Source organism: Haliotis cracherodii, unplaced genomic scaffold (assembly GCF_022045235.1).
Source record: "Haliotis cracherodii isolate W230 unplaced genomic scaffold, xgHalCrac1.p SCAF_1, whole genome shotgun sequence".
NCBI classification, from domain to species: domain Eukaryota; kingdom Metazoa; phylum Mollusca; class Gastropoda; order Lepetellida; family Haliotidae; genus Haliotis; species Haliotis cracherodii.
This window is the reverse complement of record NW_027266264.1, coordinates 14,350,585-14,370,705: the sequence shown is the minus strand read 5'-3', so window position 1 is coordinate 14,370,705 and position 20,121 is coordinate 14,350,585. Positions and strand designations below refer to the sequence as shown.

At 40.8% G+C, this 20,121-nt stretch overlaps 1 protein-coding gene across 1 annotated transcript in view; it reads left to right on the top strand.

The window, feature by feature from the left end:
• Positions 1 to 1,010: 1,010 nt before the first annotated feature.
• LOC139473385 (cubilin-like) overlaps positions 1,011 to 20,121 on the top strand; it is a 37,146-nt gene continuing 18,035 nt past the window's right edge. The window contains exons 1-13 of the mRNA XM_071255944.1: positions 1,011 to 1,368; positions 8,239 to 8,356; positions 9,294 to 9,418; positions 10,609 to 10,767; positions 12,291 to 12,384; positions 13,422 to 13,555; positions 14,947 to 15,093; positions 15,834 to 15,921; positions 16,125 to 16,246; positions 17,404 to 17,571; positions 18,241 to 18,322; positions 19,062 to 19,177; positions 19,596 to 19,736. Coding sequence (XP_071112045.1) covers positions 1,308 to 1,368; positions 8,239 to 8,356; positions 9,294 to 9,418; positions 10,609 to 10,767; positions 12,291 to 12,384; positions 13,422 to 13,555; positions 14,947 to 15,093; positions 15,834 to 15,921; positions 16,125 to 16,246; positions 17,404 to 17,571; positions 18,241 to 18,322; positions 19,062 to 19,177; positions 19,596 to 19,736 — 1,555 coding nt within the window. The 5' untranslated portion in view covers positions 1,011 to 1,307. The remainder of the gene's footprint in view (positions 1,369 to 8,238; positions 8,357 to 9,293; positions 9,419 to 10,608; positions 10,768 to 12,290; positions 12,385 to 13,421; positions 13,556 to 14,946; positions 15,094 to 15,833; positions 15,922 to 16,124; positions 16,247 to 17,403; positions 17,572 to 18,240; positions 18,323 to 19,061; positions 19,178 to 19,595; positions 19,737 to 20,121) is intronic.

Below are 20,121 nucleotides of genomic sequence, written 5' to 3'. Positions count from 1 at the left end.
CGTGAAGATCCGGGATTGAATAGGTCTTCAGCAACCCATTCTTGCCGTAGAAGGCGACTATGCTTGTCGTGAGAGACTACTAACGGGATCGGATGGTCAGGCTCGATGTCTTGGTTGATGCATGTCATCGATCCCAATTGCGTGGATCGATGTTCATGATATCAATCACCGGATTGTCTGATCCAGACTCGATTATTTACAAACTGCCGCCATATAGCTGGAATATTGCTGAGTGCGGCGTTAAACAACAAACAGACAAACAAAACATTTGAATATTGCTTTTGTATTAATGGCGAGAAGTATTCATATAGACATTTTGTCGTCTGTTTACCATCCCCATTTTTTCTTAATGGTTTGGAAATAATCATTGTTTAACCGGATCATATATGCCGCCACTGACTGTCAAGGGGGGAATTAATTAAGAGCTTGGACACTGAATAACACAGTACACTTTCAAAATCTACGTCTGAAATTATTAAGTGTATTTATCCAGTCTGCATACACTTGTTCTTCTTACTTGATGCTGTGAATTAGGTTTTTTAACATACGGATGACAATACGAAAGATTTTATCAGATTCCCAAAGTTCAACATTTCATGTTCCTGAGATCATTTGTCAGTCTTTTCCTTGAACATGTGTTGTACACAACAGTGTTATTATATTGCTCTGTCATCCTTAACGAAGTGAAGATGCTACTTCAGCACATACTAAAATTGCTCTGCCGGTTATTCCATGTATGTTCTTAGTTCGTTTCGATTTCTCGCCAATTAGATTAAATCGATAATCCCAATGCTTCACTATAACGCGTTTAACAGCTTTGAGTGACGTCGCCGTCAGCACATCTTATGTTATATAACAGGCGGATCGATTTACAAAACTAACAGCATTGATGTAACCAGCTGGTAACAAACCAGTTTTGTTACAAGATCTGATGTTCATGCCGGAGGGTGTTATAGCGGGGGAAATGTCCCGTTCCGGTCTATTTATAGATATACAGTCAGGTTGACAAGCGCCAGGTGCTTCAAAGTTGAATAGACTCGCCATTTCTGGGTCTCTAAAACGTTGTCCACCGTCATTGAGTACGATATCTAGATGTATTTTCAACGAAACCGTGAAAAATATTAACTCTTATTCGATACTAGAAGGATTATCGGCGTATTGTCTTGCGTGGAGTACAGGTGAACGGGAAGTAGTGACGCACGCACAAGCATTATCGTCTGTTTTACCTGGATTACAAATGGGCTTGCACAGTTTTTACTCAAAAGACGGAGTGTCTCCGAGCTGTATTTGATTAACAAAACGTTACCATGACAGTACCTGTCGCCTGGTTGATACACCTGGTTTGTATCTACATGATAATTAATCAAGGTAAGTAATAACTAGCTACCTATAATGTTCAACGAACCACGAGGTATTGTACATATTTGAGCCGCGACTAATGAGATTATGTCGGCAATAATCTGTGTTGTGTATTTGATACTAATGCTTTATTGTGGCTATATTGTGGCGGTCATGTAAACACCATTGTTTTGTTCATTGTGCTACCTGTTTATTGTGGATTACTGCTGTATCGCAATAACCGGATTATCATATGTGACCTTGACATTCATGACTGAAATGTGACTCGCTCCCGTTAAATTAGTGTAGACTAAACTATGTTATTCTCAAGCATTTCGTTACTTTGATGATAGGACGATTTAGACGACAGTAACAGAGGCCAGCGTTTTGAATGTAATTGTGGTGACGAGTTCGTTAACCGTTTTTTTAACCTCATAGTAAGTTGTCTCCTGAAAACTCTACCATACCTGGCAACACACAATACTGTTTTAGTGAAACATTCCTTATAGGTAGGTAAGTAATATATTTCATGTCTCACCTCATACAAATAAAATATATACACGTCACGTGATAAAATACGTGTGATGAGCCATCCCGTATGGGATTATGAGAGACTATAGAACGTAAAAAGATACGCAGACATAAAATATGGAATAAATATATATACGTTATTAAAAAGGGTAAATAGCATAAAAATATTTATAAAAATTTAAGATGTATATAAAAGTAATTTTCTTACATCTAAGACATCCATGCAGGTTTTGGCAGTAACTTTAAAAATATATGGGCATGACATAATAAAAGCTAACTGATTAACATCAAACATATCATAAAAAATGGCATTTAACGTTGAACATAAAACTAACATATTTTTAGTAACATTTTTATATAGGGGCAGTGTAAAAGTACATGTGCTTCATGTGCTTATAGATAATACCATGAGACACCGCCCTAAAGTACGGGCGTAACGTTAATTCCTAGCCGCGACTTAACCCTTAGCACAGTGCTTTGTGGCAGTCTTGGTGTTTGCCTTTTCATTTGTGTGGTTTGTTTACACACAGCGTGAGCCTCTTGTGCCTGTATAATTTCTAAATGTTTATTCGTTCGATGCAGAGCGCCAGATTTATTTCAGTAGTTTATATGTCGCGTGGACCATTACAATGTGAAAAATATGGACCTGGTTTGAGAAATATGTGGATCAGTACATGTATATGTTTTAAGATCAAAGGACGCTGGAAGTGTGTTTGAAACGTATTTCACTGACGGTATTAACATTATATTGTCAGTGCACACACTGAGGTTTAATTGGGTTTATTTTTTACCCTTTCATACAAACGATTGGTTGTGAGGCTTTTATACAAGGAAGTTGGTATGCATACATGCATATGAATCATCCTTTGTTCCTTGACACAACAAGGGAGGTATAATATTTTTTATTTTTTTTAAATGAGGTGAGATTCCAGTGAACAGACACTCATTTCGACGAACATAGAAAATAAGAAACAAGCCTGCCGGGCAAAAGAAAGTTTGATGATGGATATAAATGAAACAAACAAGAAATGGTTATTAGACGGTGATGTTTTTGATACGTGTTCCGGGGTATCACAGTTAGGTTTTGGACCTTGCAGTGTTTCGGCGACCCGAGGAACGTTTCTGTAACGCTTGTACTGTTTTGATGAAATTAAATTTTCAAGTGTATTTTTTGCGCAGTGTGTACACATATAAAACATATGCTCTGGAGTCTGTAAGAGACTAACAATCATATTTTTGTGGCGCCATGAAATTATTATTGAAACACCATCTATGGTGTATGTAGGATCGGATCAAATTGTCACACTTTAATTTTGATCATGCGTGCTGCTGCACATATGCATATGTGCAGAAGGGTTTTCTTGAAAAAAACCCAAACATGTTGTTCTATTTTGAATTAATACAATATGGATAGAAATTATCAGTGTGTGAAACAATAAACATACATGTAAACTATTTTAGCATATCCAATATCACACCCAAGACCTTATACTATATATATATGCACGTGGAAACATGTATACTCTATTATGAGTACGATTGTTTATGCAATGCATCAAATTCTTTGCAACCCTTTCATTTTGACCTCCATTTTTACCCGGACACGTTTCGTTTTCTGGACATGGTCCATTTTAATGAAGAAATGTAATGTCACGTTGTTTTTTTCTGTCTACTTTTCTCTGTAAACAAATAAGGTTAATGCTATTGTAAAACATGTTTTAAAGTGTTGTAGTATTTCTGCTTCATGCGTCATAGGTAATGATGAACTTACGTTAGTTCCTAGACTCATGACATAATTATCATGTAACGTCTTACTCGTTGACGCTCCGGCAAGTCTGTAAATCACGTCTGCCACGCCTGTGTACGTGACATGCCACTTGAACGTCTTCAAAGGCTCTTACCGTGATACGGAAAGCAATCATAGATTTGTCTTATTATTCTTTCCTCATTGATGTTTGTTTGTTGTTTGACGCCGCACTCAGCAATAGTCCAGCTATTTGATGGTCTTCTGTAAAAAATCGAGTCTGGACCATTCAATCCAGTGATTGCCATATCATGAGTACGATCCACACAATTGGGATACGATGACATGCATCAATCAACCATGTCAGCGAGCCTGACCACTCGATTTCGTTAGTCGCATCTTACGACAAACATGGGTTGCTGAAGACTTATTCTAACCCGGATCTTCATGGGTATCTAATTGAAGAGACATGATGTTATGCGCAATGTTGATTGTATAAAACAATTTCTGAAGATATCACACTCAACCTAATATAGTAATATATCTTCATTTAACATTATACGGACACGTGTTTCATTTAAGTTCGAGTTTTGACAATATTACAGCCTCTACTATACTACTATACCGTTTTGCATTTACGTAAACATTTATACTCAAGCCACTTGTCAAGACATACCAAGGTAGTTTTTAACTACGTATTGGGCTGAGGTAAAAATAAGTCACATCTCATTGTTTCTCTTGCAAACTGCTGTGTATTTCTTGTGGGAATATTAATACATGTTACAAGCTATTTCACAACGACTTGTTAAACACAAAACATATTTGGCAGAATCTGAAATTGAAGTTTGACTTTGGTTAAATTATAAATTATGATTGAAAAATACCTTCCTCAGAAAACCTGTATTAATGGATCCATCTAAAAAACATACACCATTAACCTGATAAAAAAGAACGCTGTCACTGTTGGTTTGCCTTTGAGCATGTATTATATAGCGCGGTACTGCTGACGCATAATGCCTCTAAGGTGTTCCGATGTGACTCATTAATATGCTTGAATACATACATAAACCCCCTGAGCGTGAATTTGGCATCCAAACAGATAGCCACAAAGCTTTCGAGCTGAGCTATAGGCTTTGCGATACGATCTTATATTTGATGATAAAATACCTATTACAAAATATACATATTAAAATGATATTAAACTGCGAATGAAATATGAATGAAGGACTGCTGTTTCTTTCCATAAACTCGTAAAATGTTACTTGCGAAACCATGAACGGGTTTGATAGAGTTGAAAGTCGGTTTCCTTAACAATGCAACATAACACATAAGTAAATACGGTACAGTAGAAAAAGAACCAAGTTCGTCTTTCAAGCAAAGTTCATTTGTTTAAATTATCGATTTGTCTCGTTACGGTATGGTTAAAGGTAGCCATCGGACATTCATTCAAAATACTGCAAGATCCCAAAACGAAGCATAAACCGTAGTGCTAAAGTAACCGTCACTGTTTACCGTGTAGTGCACATAAGTCGTAAATGGAGGATATAACATTGACATCTTGTGCAGAAAGGGAATGACGTATGTAGGTCACGTGTTTCTGTAGGTCTTCCAGCCTTTGGACATCGCTCGATAATTTCCTTTAAAATCAAGAAATTACTTCCAATTATGTATAAACAGTGTACATTTAATATTATTTACTTAAAGTTGAAAAAGGTGAAAATGATCTCTTTAGTTTATGCAATGATCTCGCAAATATCTTTTTTTACATATGTGATGAAGTTAATCAAATCATAGATGCTTTAAAAGAATGGTATGAAGAAATTACGGAAGGCCTTCAGAACTAAATCAAACGTCATATACTTGGAGACCCCAAGTAAAACGTGTTAGAAAATTATTTGTTTTCAATTGGTAAAGTACTAATATATATTCAGATAGCTTATACATTTTTGATGAAATACTTCCACGCCATAGAAAACTTCACATATGGTGAAGACCACAAATCTTACATGGAGAATGATCAAAATTGAAGTTGATCTGATCAATAGTTAATATCATATGTGCTAAATTTATTAAGAAATTATGTATGTATATCTCTATGCCCCTCTTCTTACACTGTCTTTCCCGCTCTGTTTCACCCATGCATGACATTACGCTCCAGATACGTGGGTTGTAAGGGCATCATATAACACACACACATCCCTCCCTCCGCCCCCCCATCTCATTCGATGTTACAAACCCCAGTATACTGGATGGCTAGAAGGCAAACTGGTATGCACGACACTGCTTGAGGTAAAAGCAAATATTGCAACACGTTGGCTTTAAAAGAACGCTCGAGGGAGCGAGGCATAGACTGCCGATAGAGCACAGTCATTGTGACTGTCACGTTAAAGGTGATCGGCGATCTATAAAGGCACAATCTGTGCTGTGGATGTCTGGGAGGTAGTGAATCAGGTGACTATTCGTGGCCAAAGGTTAACGCATAGTAACATGGGCTGAATTAAAATAAATTAGACTTTCTGTTTCAGTTACCAGTATCTGCCTTCTGAGACTTGAGTTGATATGGGGAGTTTGGGTTAACGCGACTTCGAACAATAATGTCATGGCGTGTCAGCATGATGTGGGAGACACGCGAAGGTCTTCGACGTTCACCAATTTGGTGAAACCCACGTGCAAAGGTTTCTGACACGCCCAAGAAACAAAACAGAAACAGTCTATTTCTCTTCAAACCACCAGCGATGGTACGAAAGAGTAAACAAAATAATCAAGTACGAATGTGTCCCATGTATTTATCAGTATAGAATGGAGATGTAATAATCTGGATTATCGATATCCCAAAATATGCCTTCCCATCTTTTGAAACATCCGAGATCCGCCCGTGTATATTTGTAGATTGTATTTCAGCTGCAGAATGAATATGAATAAAGTTTAGAAAATACTAAACGACATGCTTACAGTTTATGAATTGAATACGTGGGTAATCTGATGAATACTTAAATAAACACGAATCGCCCACTTGAAAAGAGATTGCGTGACTGACATCAAACCTGAAAATGAAACACGGAGGGATTGACGATGACGTTAATTGACGCACGAAATTACACAATGACCGGCATTGTTACAGGATTAGTAAAACAATCCCATTGCAGTTGTTACTGCTCTTCATGTGACAAAACCGGATGGTTTCTGACTAGGCTATTTGATAACTGGCCCAGATGAAGCATACTGAGCAATCAGCATACTTTGTTTCGGAGGGGGGTGGCTCAGTGGGTGACACGCTCGCCCATTACATGGAACACCAACGTCCTCTGCCAAAGAGTCTGTTCCAAAGACGAATTTATTTTTACAATTTGTGTTGCTCAAATGCAATAAGCCGAGGCAGAGAAAATACATCAATGCACATTATTACCGATACCTTCCCACTGTCTATTGTTTCTTTGAAACTGCACTTATCAGTTCCCAGCGGTTACATAGGTACTGAGGTATATTACGTTTCTTGCCAGTGTCCCGTTTGTTTGTTGTTTAACGCCACACTCAGCAATATTCCAGCTATATGACGGCGGTATGTAAATAATCGAATCTGGGCCAGACAATCCAGTGATTGACATCATGAGCATAGATCTACGCAACTTGGTTACGATGACATGCATCAACCAAGTCTGCGAGCCTGACCATCCGATTCCGTTAGTTGACACTTACGACAAGCGTGGGTTGCTGAAGACATTCTCTAACAAGTCTCTTTAACATATATTACAATAAACGGTGAGTGTACTATCCCAAAGAAGGTTTCATTGGAATTACTGTTACGATACCCCGACAGAAAAAAACCCATGGGAATTGTGAACAGAAACCAGAAGACACACCTTACTATAAATATTGACATGCACACAAATAAGGTGAAATTGGGTTTAACGTCGCGTCCAAGATTATTGCACTTATATAGCGACGTGCATGTACGTGTATGTGTTTGTGTTTGTGTGGCTGCTTGTACTAGTCCGGACTGATTCCGATTTATAGTGCTAGCTCACTGAGATACCATGCCGCAGTTTAACATGAATATCCCACTCAGACACAGTATACTGACTCCGAGGTGACCAGCCCTTGTTTTAGCCCCTTAATGCCGAGCGCCAGACAGGGTAACAACAAGTACCATCTTTTAACGTCTTTTGGTATGACGCGGCCGGGGATCGAACCCCGGACCTTCCGCTCACCGGGCGGACGCTCTACGCACACAAATAAGGAAGGATATTAAGCACATAGGCGGACTACACATTTTGAAATTTCAGATACCTGCATCACTTTGTTTCACACTTCTTTACACCACATCCGTATTTGCAGTGTACAACTCTCGGTGTACCAGTCTGTGATATTGCTGCAATACCATTATTAAACTATTTTTTTTCTAAAATAAAATTATTTTCATGAAAATGTTTGTTAAATGTTATTCATATGAAAGAAGAAAGGAGCCTTGAGAATTTATTCTATTTTCAGGGGAAATCTAGACTTGCCAAAATAATTTAGACTTGAAATGATGATTGTTTTGGATAGTTTCAGGGTCTGTATGGAAGCATACAATAGTAATGCCGGTGGTGTAATATCTCGTTCAGTCACTCTCTTTATGTTTTCAGGATACAGCCAGGGTGGTGGATGCTGCATTCAATGTAACACCAGTGCTACTGTGGTAACTAGAAACACTTGGACCGCCATATCTACTTTGCGATACCTTAACCCGTTCTCCTACCCCTCGTGAGTACCTTTTTATGTGTGTATGTCGATACAGGCAAACATCTTTTGAACTGCATTTGGGTTGACATTAGGGGCTGATGGTAGCCATTTCTCGATCTGTGTTCGATTTCCCCAAACGTTTTTATCCCGCTTTTCCATGCTCCATCAGTGAGGAACGTAGTGCTGCAACTGCAAGCTTTTTAAGCATTGGCTCTTGCTCTAAGAGTTTTTGATCAGGGTTACAACGTTCAAGGCCTTAGTAGAGATTTCAAAAGTTTTTTGGTAGACTTGTGGAGGGCATTTCCAAATTTGAAGCACCGGTGATCAAAATGATGGCCAATGCATTCCCTGTATTCATTTGTACCGTATATTCCCGTTGTTGGTAGATGAACAATTGGCTTTCTTTTGCATGTGTTTGTGACGGGTGGGGCAGGATACGCTCACCCTTTCACGAACACCTGGTATCATCACTATTCGATAGTGATTCATTAACACATATTATCGGAACAGACAGTGGATTCCTCTTTTTCAGATATTTTTAATTATAATGGAAAGGCCATTGTCGCTTTTATTTTCTGTATCGTTGTCATGGACGGCCTGACATTATTCACAGGTACAGCATGTAGTACCTCGATTGTTATATGTCTGATATGTGAAACGTAGATAATGACAGGTGTCGTGGACAATGTTCCATGTTCCAGACGGGGAATTCATGGTCAGAATAAGTCCCCAGCAATTGGACTGATGATGGTAACTGATTTATGGTAACCAGAGCGCCTGGGTCGTTGTTCATTCTATCAACCACTATTTATCTGACTTAGGACTGTGGCTTGAAACAACATTCACTCACTCACTCACTCACTCACTCACTCACTCACTCACTCACCCACCCACCCACCCATTCACTCACTCACTCACTCACTCACCCATACACTCACTCACTCACTCTCTGTTTCAGCAACGCAACCTGTGATTTCAACTTGAGTCCCCAAAACCCACTTGACATACTCCGCATTAAGACCTCGACATTCGACTTGGAGGAGAGCACCGGCTGTCAAGAAGAGTATATCGAGATACTAACAGGTAGGAAGTATGACATTACCTATAAGGAAACGGCGAGAGTTTTGGCCAAGTTGAATAGAATATTTTGATAGTTTACCCATAAATACACGTTTAGATATTGACCGGTGATACACATGGAGAGTAGGAGTAGATATATTGTCGAGTGTGAGACGTAGGTATATTAGCGAGTGGGAGACGTAGATGTATTGGCGAGTGGGAGACGTAGATATATTGGCGAGTGGGAGACGTAGATATATTGGCGAGTGGGAGACGTAGGTATATTAGCGAGTGGGAGACGTAGATATATTGGCGAGTGGGAGACGTAGATATATTGGCGAGTGGGAGACGTAGATATATTGGCGAGTGGGAGACGTAGGTATATTAGCGAGTGGGAGACGTAGATATATTGGCGAGTGGGAGACGTAGATATATTGGCGAGTGGGAGACGTAGATATTTTGGCGAGTGTGAGACGTAGATATATTGGCGAGTGGGAGACGTAGATATATTGGCGAGTGGGAGACGTAGATATATTGGCGAGTGTGAGACGTAGATATATTGGCGAGTGGGAGACGTAGATATATTGGCGAGTGGGAGACGTAGATATATTGGCGAGTGGGAGACGTAGATATATTGGCGAGTGGGAGACGTAGATATATTAGCGAATGGGAGACATAGATATATTGTCGAGTGTGAGACGTCGAAATGTTGACAAGTAGAAAACATCGAAATATTCACGAGTAGGAAAGGTAGACATGTCGACATTAATCAGTAGAAAATGGTTACATTCTGAGTAGACTTCGTGGTGAAGGTCAGTTAGAGATGTATAGTTACAGATTACTACTTCCGAGTTAGGACATGTCGAGATACTGATCATTAATTCATGCATATTAAGCATTGGCGTGAGTGAAACTAGTGACGAATACCACATGTGGCTGGTCAAGGGGGCAGCAGAGAGGGGTCGGGATAGTTGATCTTGTGGACATATAATGGAGTACCGTGTAACAATTAAGTATAAATGACGAGATATAAACTTGTTGGATATTTCGAGATGAAACGTGGAGGTCTCATCCATTTGGATAGTTCAAATATTTGTAGAAAGAAGTATCAGTCAGTATGAATTAAATAAACACTTTCAAGAACGGAGATATTTGCCTAGATGAAGAGGCCACATACGTGACGTTATCGTGCAATGTATATAATTGTGTTGCAGAAAACTATGCGCATACGCCAGGCAAACGGATCTCTCTTGGACGATGGTGTGGACAATCGTATGCCAAGGTTGTGGACATCAAAGGAGCCGTGAAGATCAGATATAAAGCTGGGTCAAACACTTCGCGGGACTTCAGCATAGAAGTCATTGCACAAGCAAGTAAGGATGCCCAACAGTCCTTTAGATTTTGGAGTCCTTTTTTCCGGCTTAGAATATGTCCACGTGGGGATAAGAGGTGCTGTGTCCTCTAGTAGGACTTAGTGACTTGGTTGATAGGTGTCAGCGTACCCCCACGGCGTGGGATGTTGCTCATAATATCAATCACTGGTTTTGTCTATTCACAGGCTTCCTCTTGTAGCTGGAATATTGTTGAGTGCGGTGTTGAACAACAAACAAATACATAAATGAATAGCAGTCACGAATAATTAACTTTGTCAGTTTGTTCAGTTGACCTCTGTCCAAGTCCCTTGAATAACTCGAACGTCATTTGTTCATATCAGAACATGTTTTAGGGTCCCGGAAGAAGTGTTATCGAACCTGTTTTATCTGATTGACTTGGACTTATCTGGGTTTCACTACATGCTTCTTATTCCTGATATTTCTACTACCGTATTTCTTGTCATAAACAATTAACACCAGCTATGACTTTGTCACGAAGTACAATCATATCCACAATAATTAGGCTGCTGATTCACGAAACACTGTTTATAAGTTCCTGGCAAACCACGAAGAAACAAATCACCTCGAGGGGTGGCATTCAAACCTGAAGAGATTTGTTGTACCCTTCTATACCCATTGAGATAGTGCAGGTTGGGCAAGGCAATACTGAGACCAAAATCACGAAGAAGTATCGAAACCAAGACCATGCCCTTCACAGGGCGAAGAGACAACTTCTTGCCAACCAGAAACCTGTGAACAATTATCACGATGTTGTTTCACAACTAGTTGGGCTGTCAATTATGGAAATGTAAATGTTAAATGGGAAATTGGACAAACATTGTGTACAATGCTCATTCTTTTTATCACTTGTTCATTTTGTATTTGTGTATATTGCGTAAACAAACATTTATCCCTTGACCAGCTAAACGTATGAAGTCATCGTCTGTTGTACCGAAACAGGAGTTAGTCATTAATTGTTATTTCAATTATTCACAATGTCATGATCAAAGGTCGTTTCACACAGCTTTTAGGCCACGGCCACAAATAGGTTTGTTTGGGAATCCGATTACGGAGCGTGTGATTTCAGCACTTAAACATTTAAAACCTTGCTACGAATGTTATGATATAGTTTCTCTCGGAAATTGACTTCATATATCTAAGACAATTGATATTCGCAAGAAAATCGCAATTTGTGTTCTTAAGTTAATTGCCCTTGGAGGGGATAGAACTGGTCGAGTCGATGTCAATACATTGTGTCTGAGTGGGCTAGTACTATAAAACCGGCATTACAGGCAGGCAGACAGGCACGCATGCTAGCTGTATAAGTGCCATACTCTTTTACTCGACGTTATAGCCCATTTCACATCATCTCACGTCCCACCGATTGGTCATAGGCCTGATTTGTCTGGCTATATCGTTACACATCATTCACTGACTCACTCACACATTTCCTTCATTCATCAAAGTTCATTTCGACCTGACTATAATGTACACACGATGATTGTATACTTTTATCCTTACAGGGAGCTTCTACCAGAAGGAGCTGACAGAGACCATTTTAGTGGGACAAGTCCCTATGTATATATACTCTCTGGGTTACCCTTCATCATACCTTCAGTAAGTATATGCCACCCAAATTACACTGATGTGGTCAGAGGCGCCGTAACTTGCTATGCAGAGTTATATCCCTTAGGCTTGTGAGGATCTGCTGATCATGGGTTCAAATTCAAGATTCGCCCCTATTTGCATCCTGTCTGTCGCACAAAACCCGTGCTCATGGGTTTATCATGATAGTAAACGTCTACGATCTGTGCCATATGTAGGCTTTCCTCAAACTCTACACTCACATGTTTAAAGGGACCTTGGAGAGGTAAACTTTTACACGCTATCGACCTCCGATTTGATCTACAATAACTTGAAATTCATACCGATTCTAGCATGTTCCAGCTATAATAAGAAGTGGGACACCAAAATGTGAGGTTTAGTAATGTTCCTTAGTGATTCAACTGAAGGTTAGAACATCTGGGGCAGAGTACATCCCCGGTAATCCATCCTTTCTGTAAGCGCCGACTAATTAGCCTAGGTGTATTATAGCCAGGCACCTGATTGTGTGTCATCGTGCCCCGACGGCGTTGACCGTTGCTCTTACCATATATCATTAACTGGTTTGCTAGTCTCTAGTCCAGGCACGATCATTTTGCCTCGATATAGCTGAAATAGTACTGACTGCGATGTAAAACAACATACACTCACCCATATACTTTTTCAGAGAATCGTGGGATAAATACTCATCAATACTTTCTGTACTGTAATCCTATCACTCTCTGATGGTCAGCAGGGGGCACGGGTGGCCCAGTCGTCTAAGGCGCCGCGATTCGCTGGGCAGAGTTGCGTCCCTTGGGCATGCCAGTAACCTATGATTGTGGATTCGAATCCCGGTTCGCCCCAATTATGTTTCTAGGTTTGTCAGCACCATACCCGTGCTCGTGGGTTTCACCGAAGTGGTACACGTCTGAGACCTGCATCACTTCGGACTATCCTCCCACATTAAGCTAACACGTCGCGATATAACTGGAATACTGTTAAAAGCGGCGTTAAACCCAACTCACTCACTTTCTCACTCTGATGGTCAGCCAATTGTCACTTACAAACAGAAACCTGAAGATGACGTGGCACCTGCAGGCAAAGGATCGTTCTCAGCAGGTGAACGTTGAAGCGGTGGAGTTCAGCCTGGAAGGACCCGGGGACACTGACCGCTGTCAGTTTGACAACCTGACACTCACCGCTGGTAAGTTGTATAAATCAGGGCATAGTCTGAGACCGACCACCACGTTTTTAACTGTACGTGAACTATGTACTCTCATTCATGTTTATACTTTATACCGATTGTTCAAGTCTGTATTTGACAAAGTGACAGTGCCACTGGCATACATCTTCCCGAGGCAAGGGCGTTAACCGACTATGAATATCCAGTTTCAACCCTTGCCGAACTAGGCTGGAATGTCCAGCCTCGATCGTATTGCCATCGTGGCTATTACTAGTTATGTCCCTTTTATGCCCCTCCTATTGACCAATCAGATTCCTCATTTCACTTGCGTTTGCTTCAAACAAAATGGCTGTGCCCATTCAAGACTATCTGATGGATAATCAAGATCCATATTGTAATAAAACGGGTCTTACCCCGCGAAGTGCGTCAAATCACTTGAGCACCTTGATTAAAAACATGAAAAGATTTGCAAAATATCTGTCCACGCCCAGTTGGCGGTACACAGGGGGTCACGCATGAACATATAAAAACATGGTGTTTTTTTCATTCCTGACTTTGGTATGTGTGAAACCCCTCGTTTTCAAATCTCAGGAGCCGACCCTGTTATGGTTAAAGAGTCACGTGGCTTGTAGGGAGATGTTATACGTTGTCATTGTAACATCAACACATAAATAGAATGTGATGAGGTATATATGTATTGTGTTATGGTTATTGGCACAAATATTAAGTTTTGACAATCCGGCGTCTTTATTTATCCTTATAAGAGGGGGACACGGGTGGCCCAGTCGTCTAAGGCTTCGCGATTCACTGTGCGGAGTTGCGTCCCTTGGGCACACCAGAAACCTATGTTTGTGGGCTCGAATCCCGGTTCGCCCCGATTATATCTCTAGGTTTGTCAGCACCATACCCGTGCTCGTGGGTTTCACCGAAGTGGTAAACGTCTTAGACCTGCATCACTTCGGGTTTACCTCCCACATTAAGCTGGAATACTGTTAAAAAGCGGCGTTAAACTCAACTCACTCACTCACTCACTCCTTATAAGACGGAACAATCAAAAGCCTAACGTCGCTCTTGTTTTCCAGCCTTTTCACTCTGACTTTGGGATGCTCCAAACTAGATCCAAATTCAGATCTATAAGAGTCATTTAAAAAAGTCTGTCATCTTTACTGTTATATTTCATCAAACCATACACCTTTTGTTTTTCAAAGAGGCTATAAATCAATGGTATACTTACAACTCAAAACCTGAATCCCCACATACATACATGCGTTAAACGTTACACTTCACCTTTACCCACTGTTTAAGTTTTCAATCTGGGCATTTATATACCTGGGCATTTTATATTTATATAAGTGTAAACATCTGCGTGCAAATGGGGTATGTGTGTCCACCATGTCTATTCTGCGTTTCAGATACTGGTGCACATACCACGGCTGTCTGGTGCGGGGCTGCCGGGCAGCGGTTCTTCTCTGGCAAAAACCACGTTCGGGTTTCATTTAGAACCGACTGGTCAAAGGAGAGTACTGGTTTCCTTCTCCGCGTATACACCACATATGCACGTGAGTACCCACCCACCCCTAGGGGCTAGGTGTAGAGTTGCCACCCAGCAACGTACCGAGAATGTACGTTTTAAGCCCTGGGTTAATTTACGGATTTTGCCTATATTGTAATGAGTAACATTGTATCCAAAGTTAAGCCCAGAGCTTAAAACGAAAGAGGACAAAAACAAGGCAGGACGAATGAATATCCGAAGATTTATGAAACAATACACACAGAGGAAATGACAGAGCAACACTTTGACAAAAGACATGGTTTTCTCTTTCATCTTGAAAGTCATGAGTCAAGGAAACGTTCAAAATTGAGATTAGCCCACTGAGACACAGTATACTGACTCCGAGCCGACCAGTCCTTGTTTTAGCCCCTTGATGCCGAGCGCCAGGTAGGGTAACAACAAGTGCCATCTTTAAACGTCTTTTGGTATGACGCTCTACCACTAGACCACGGAGGGATTAGGTGAAGCCGAGGCGTGGACGAAGATTGATGGGTCTCAGGGAGGAATCAGGTTACATCAACAGAACCACACGAGCCATAGGCCGGGGACGGGGAACTGACAATGAAAGAATATTTTCAAAAACAACATTTCAAGTTCACAAATACGAGCAATGAATGAAATTTTGATGATTGAATCTGAAAGAAACCAACGCAAAATCATCCAACAAAATAATAATATAATTATTAATTTGCCATGTTCCGATTCATCATATATACACTCTACAGTAATTCTCTTTATGTCCTCCAGAAAACACCAACTGTAACGGGAGCCGTATTCGGGTGTTGCCGGCTCATCACACGGCAGAACTATTGTCTCTCACGGACATGTACAACAAGTAAGTTGCTGGAAAAGAGCTGACAATGGTGTAAAACAGTGTCCACTTAGATGGCCAGTGCTTAATACTGCAACTATCTCAAATTACAAACAATATAAACGCTGCGGAAATTTCTGTTGCTCCCTTGATTCAGTCATTCCTTTTTGTGTGCACGTTCGAGAGACTGCCCTCTTATGACACGACTTGACTGTGGTTGGTTTCAGCTCGATGGCGTGTTCGTGGATTATACAAGCTCAGACTCAGAATGAGGTGATAGTGTTGGAGATTGTATCCTGGGATGAAGATGTGCTGTCATGTGCTGACAACCCTTTCCAGATATTTGACGGTAGTTTGTTGTCTTAGTAACCATACAGTACATATGCAATAAATACGTGTCTATAGAACCCCGCATCGTAGTACGTCCTGAATAGGGCAGACATTGGAAGCACTTGATGGATATGTAATACTGTACTATGTTGAAACTCAGATGGTGATTTAATTTAAAATGTTGATAAATAACTTCAGCTTAGTGAAAGGGCGGTCGGGTAGCCTAGTGGTTAAAGTGTTCGCTCGTTACGCCGAAGATCCGGGTTCGATTCCCCACATTGGTACAATGTGTGAAGCCCATTTCTGGAGTCCCCCGCCGTGAAATTACAGGAATATTGCTGAAAGCGGCGTAAAACTATATTCACTCACGCTCAGTCTAGTGAGTGAGTTTAATGTAATGTTTGAACAGTATTCAGTGAAGGCGTGTCAGCATAATGTGGTAAGCCTGGAATGATGCAGGTTGCAGACGTTTATCCCTAAGATGAGAAGCCCACCAGCGCTGGTGTGGTGCTGACGACAATCCAAGAACATCATCATGGCGTTTCTGGTACTCGAGCCCACGATGATATATTTCTGGCACGCCTGGGTGAATGTACGCCATTGACCACTGGCTACCCGTGCCCATTCCATCCATAGTGGTATGAGTAAAAAAGTCCAGGCATCGGAAACACTGACATATTACCAAATGTGATTAATATGTTATATCGAATGTTAAACTGAATCAGTCATATGACTAAATAAGCTAATATGTGAATTTAGTGTATGACTCATTTAAGCAACACGGTGTGCTCAAACATGGCCGTATCGCGGGCCATTACGTTACCTAGCACAGACGTCCTTCCAACATACAGTGGGTAGCCCAGTGATCGAGATGTATTGTGGGTTCGAATCCTACATCATGGTTTATCAGCATTATACCCTGCTCGTCAACTTGCGTGAAGCTGTGGAGCGCAGTGTGAAAGCCATGGGAACAATGTGTGACGCTCGTATCGGGTTCCCCTACCCGTTATATGGCTGGGCTGTTTCTGAAAGGTGTAAACTCACAAACTCGACCTGCTAGACTTTGGGCTTTTCTCCTTCATTAAGCTGATATAACCGACAACTGTGCAACTCACAGTCAGTGAAATATTTCTGACAGTAAAATGTCATTCAATCCATGAATTGATTACGTTACAGGAAGTGACGACAAGGGGAACCAACTCGTGACAAGCTGCGGGAGTGCCCGCCCCTTTGGGTTTATACGCACTTCCGAGAACTCGGCTTACATCAGCTCCTCGCTGAAGGTGTTAAGCCACAACAAAATAAGAGAAGGATTCAGGATCAAATATTACTCCACATATAAATGTAAGTGAACACAAATACAGGCTACATATTTTATTCAATCACAAATAATCATTGTAATGGTATGTAATACCCATGGTTTTGAGGATGGCGTTTTTGTCTCTTGGTGAACGCCTCAATATACCAACAATAAAACGCTGATGTGTATATAAGCGGGTCTGGGACAGACAAACCAGTGACTGATATTATGACGCTCTCGGGGTCTCCGAAACTGACCACCGATCCATTTAGTCCCCTCGTCCCGTAAATTTTTACTGGCGGCCTTTTCCAGTCCGGAATCCCCACGGGTAGAGTTTGGGAAAGAATGTGATGGCATTATAACGCCCCTGAAGTGAATGCTTAATTTACTGATTAACATTAGGGCACATTTGTGCTTCATATTAACAACATGCCCTGTGTTCAAGTTATTTTACAAATTCTTCACTTTAAACCGTCTAGTTACTTGTTACAGTCACTGTTATTATTGACTGAACAAAGCAGTGATTGGTCATTGGGTTGAAAGTCAAGGGGCCCTTGTCACCAATAGTGATCATGTCATACAGATAGAATCATTGCTTTTAAGAATGTGGCTCTTACTAGGAACACACAAAATAGTATACCTACAAAGTCAGAGTAACAAAAATATTATTTGAAATGGCCTTACACCAAACCACGATATAATGCTTGTTACAGATGACTACGAGGAATATCACAAAGAAGCTGTAACTGCTCGATCCTTTGTTTGGATTCCATCCATGACTACAGATGTTCAAAGGTGAGTGGTCAGATGCCCCTACTGACTGGTCTCCTTGTTGGTGTGTGTTATGTTCACACGTCTCCTCGATCTATTTGTCCTCCCTCTGTTAAATAATAACCTTTATTTTGTTTAGAAACAGAATGCAATTCCAAATTACCCCTATAATACGTATAAGTTATTTTTCCCTTAAAGGAGAAGCCCAGCAAATTGTATGCGAACAACAACACAATACATCACGTCCAGTGCACACCTGTTTTTGTCATGATCAGCCAAATTATTTCTCAGCATTTTCTGGAACAAATTATCACACGCTGACCACGTGGGATGAAAGCCCTAAATCGTGCAGATTTTAGACGTTCATCACGTTGCTGAAATTTTAACGGGCAATCACGGTGCTGTCAAACCTAGGAACATCATGAGGGCGAATCTTGGAGCCATCAACCATACATTACTGGCCAATCGGCCGGCAAATGTCACCGCAAAGAAGGGTCTATTTTCAGCAGAAATGGCCGATCATGTTCAGAAAGATATCTGGCCGGCCTAAGGGACGCAACTCTGTCTAGCGAATGACGGCGCCGCAGCCTCCTGGGCAATCTGTTTCTGATTGTCACGTGATTCTGAACTGGCGATTTGGAGCATTCCATACCATGCTCATTTCGGAACAGAAGGATATGCCTTTTGGTTAGAACCCCGGACATAATTATCAACAGCTGAATAAATTGTTAATGCCTTACATTAATGTTTTCTACATTTCAAGACCGGTGATCAACATCCGAGCTGATGTCGTAGGGCGGTGTATCCACATCGAGGCTCAAGATAAATGGCGGCACCAGATCACAATGTCCTTCACAGAATTTGTAGATGTTTTTGATGGTATGAATTTTCAGAGCTATCACAAATAAAATCATCTGATTCTATTGCCACTAAATGATTCATTCACTGAATATGTATACTTCTATAAATGCCTTTCCACCGGCGTGATATTGATAGAATATAGCTAAAAGCGGCACAAAACCATACTCATTCACTCCCTCTAAATGTCTACTCTATGTCGTGGAGTTGGGGTAGCCTTGTGGATATAAATATCGTTGATTATTCAGACTGGGGTATTGTCCCACACATGGATACAATGTGTGGAACGCATGCTTGATGTCACATTTTGTGATATTGTGCTGGAGCATTGCTGAGTACATCGTGAAGCGTCACTCACTTAGTCTTCTGTGGGAAGTTATTCAATTGTAGTTTGTGAATCTCATAATTGGTTCTGAGCATTAGTTTTTCGCTTCAATAGGTACACAGGACGGAGCCCGCCTCATTGGCGTGTGTTCAATACACGACCATCCTGCCATTTCCGGGACTGGTTCAACGTTGAAAATCAAAGTCAAGACACCAGTACGGGACGATGGTTTCTGGCTTGTGATCGACACCACACGTAAGTCTGTGTCAGCTGCCAGTGATCACCATCTACATGCAGTAAACTACGGTTATAACGAACACGCTTATAACGAACTTACGGATATAACGAACTTACTTTTTTGGTCCCAACTATTTCTGTAGTTATGCTCTATATATGCTTATAACGAACTACGGTTATAACGAACTAAAACCTGAGTTCGTTATAACCGTACTTTACTGTACATTAATGTGAAGTTCTCAATTGGACGAGAGGTCGGTCACATGATCGCAAAATTGACGTTCATTAGTGTATGAATGACATAATTTGACGGACTGAGATTTTAACGAGACTGTATTCTTGAAATGATGTAAACAGACTACTCCCACATCCCTGCATCTTCCCTCTTTAACTCTCTTGCCTC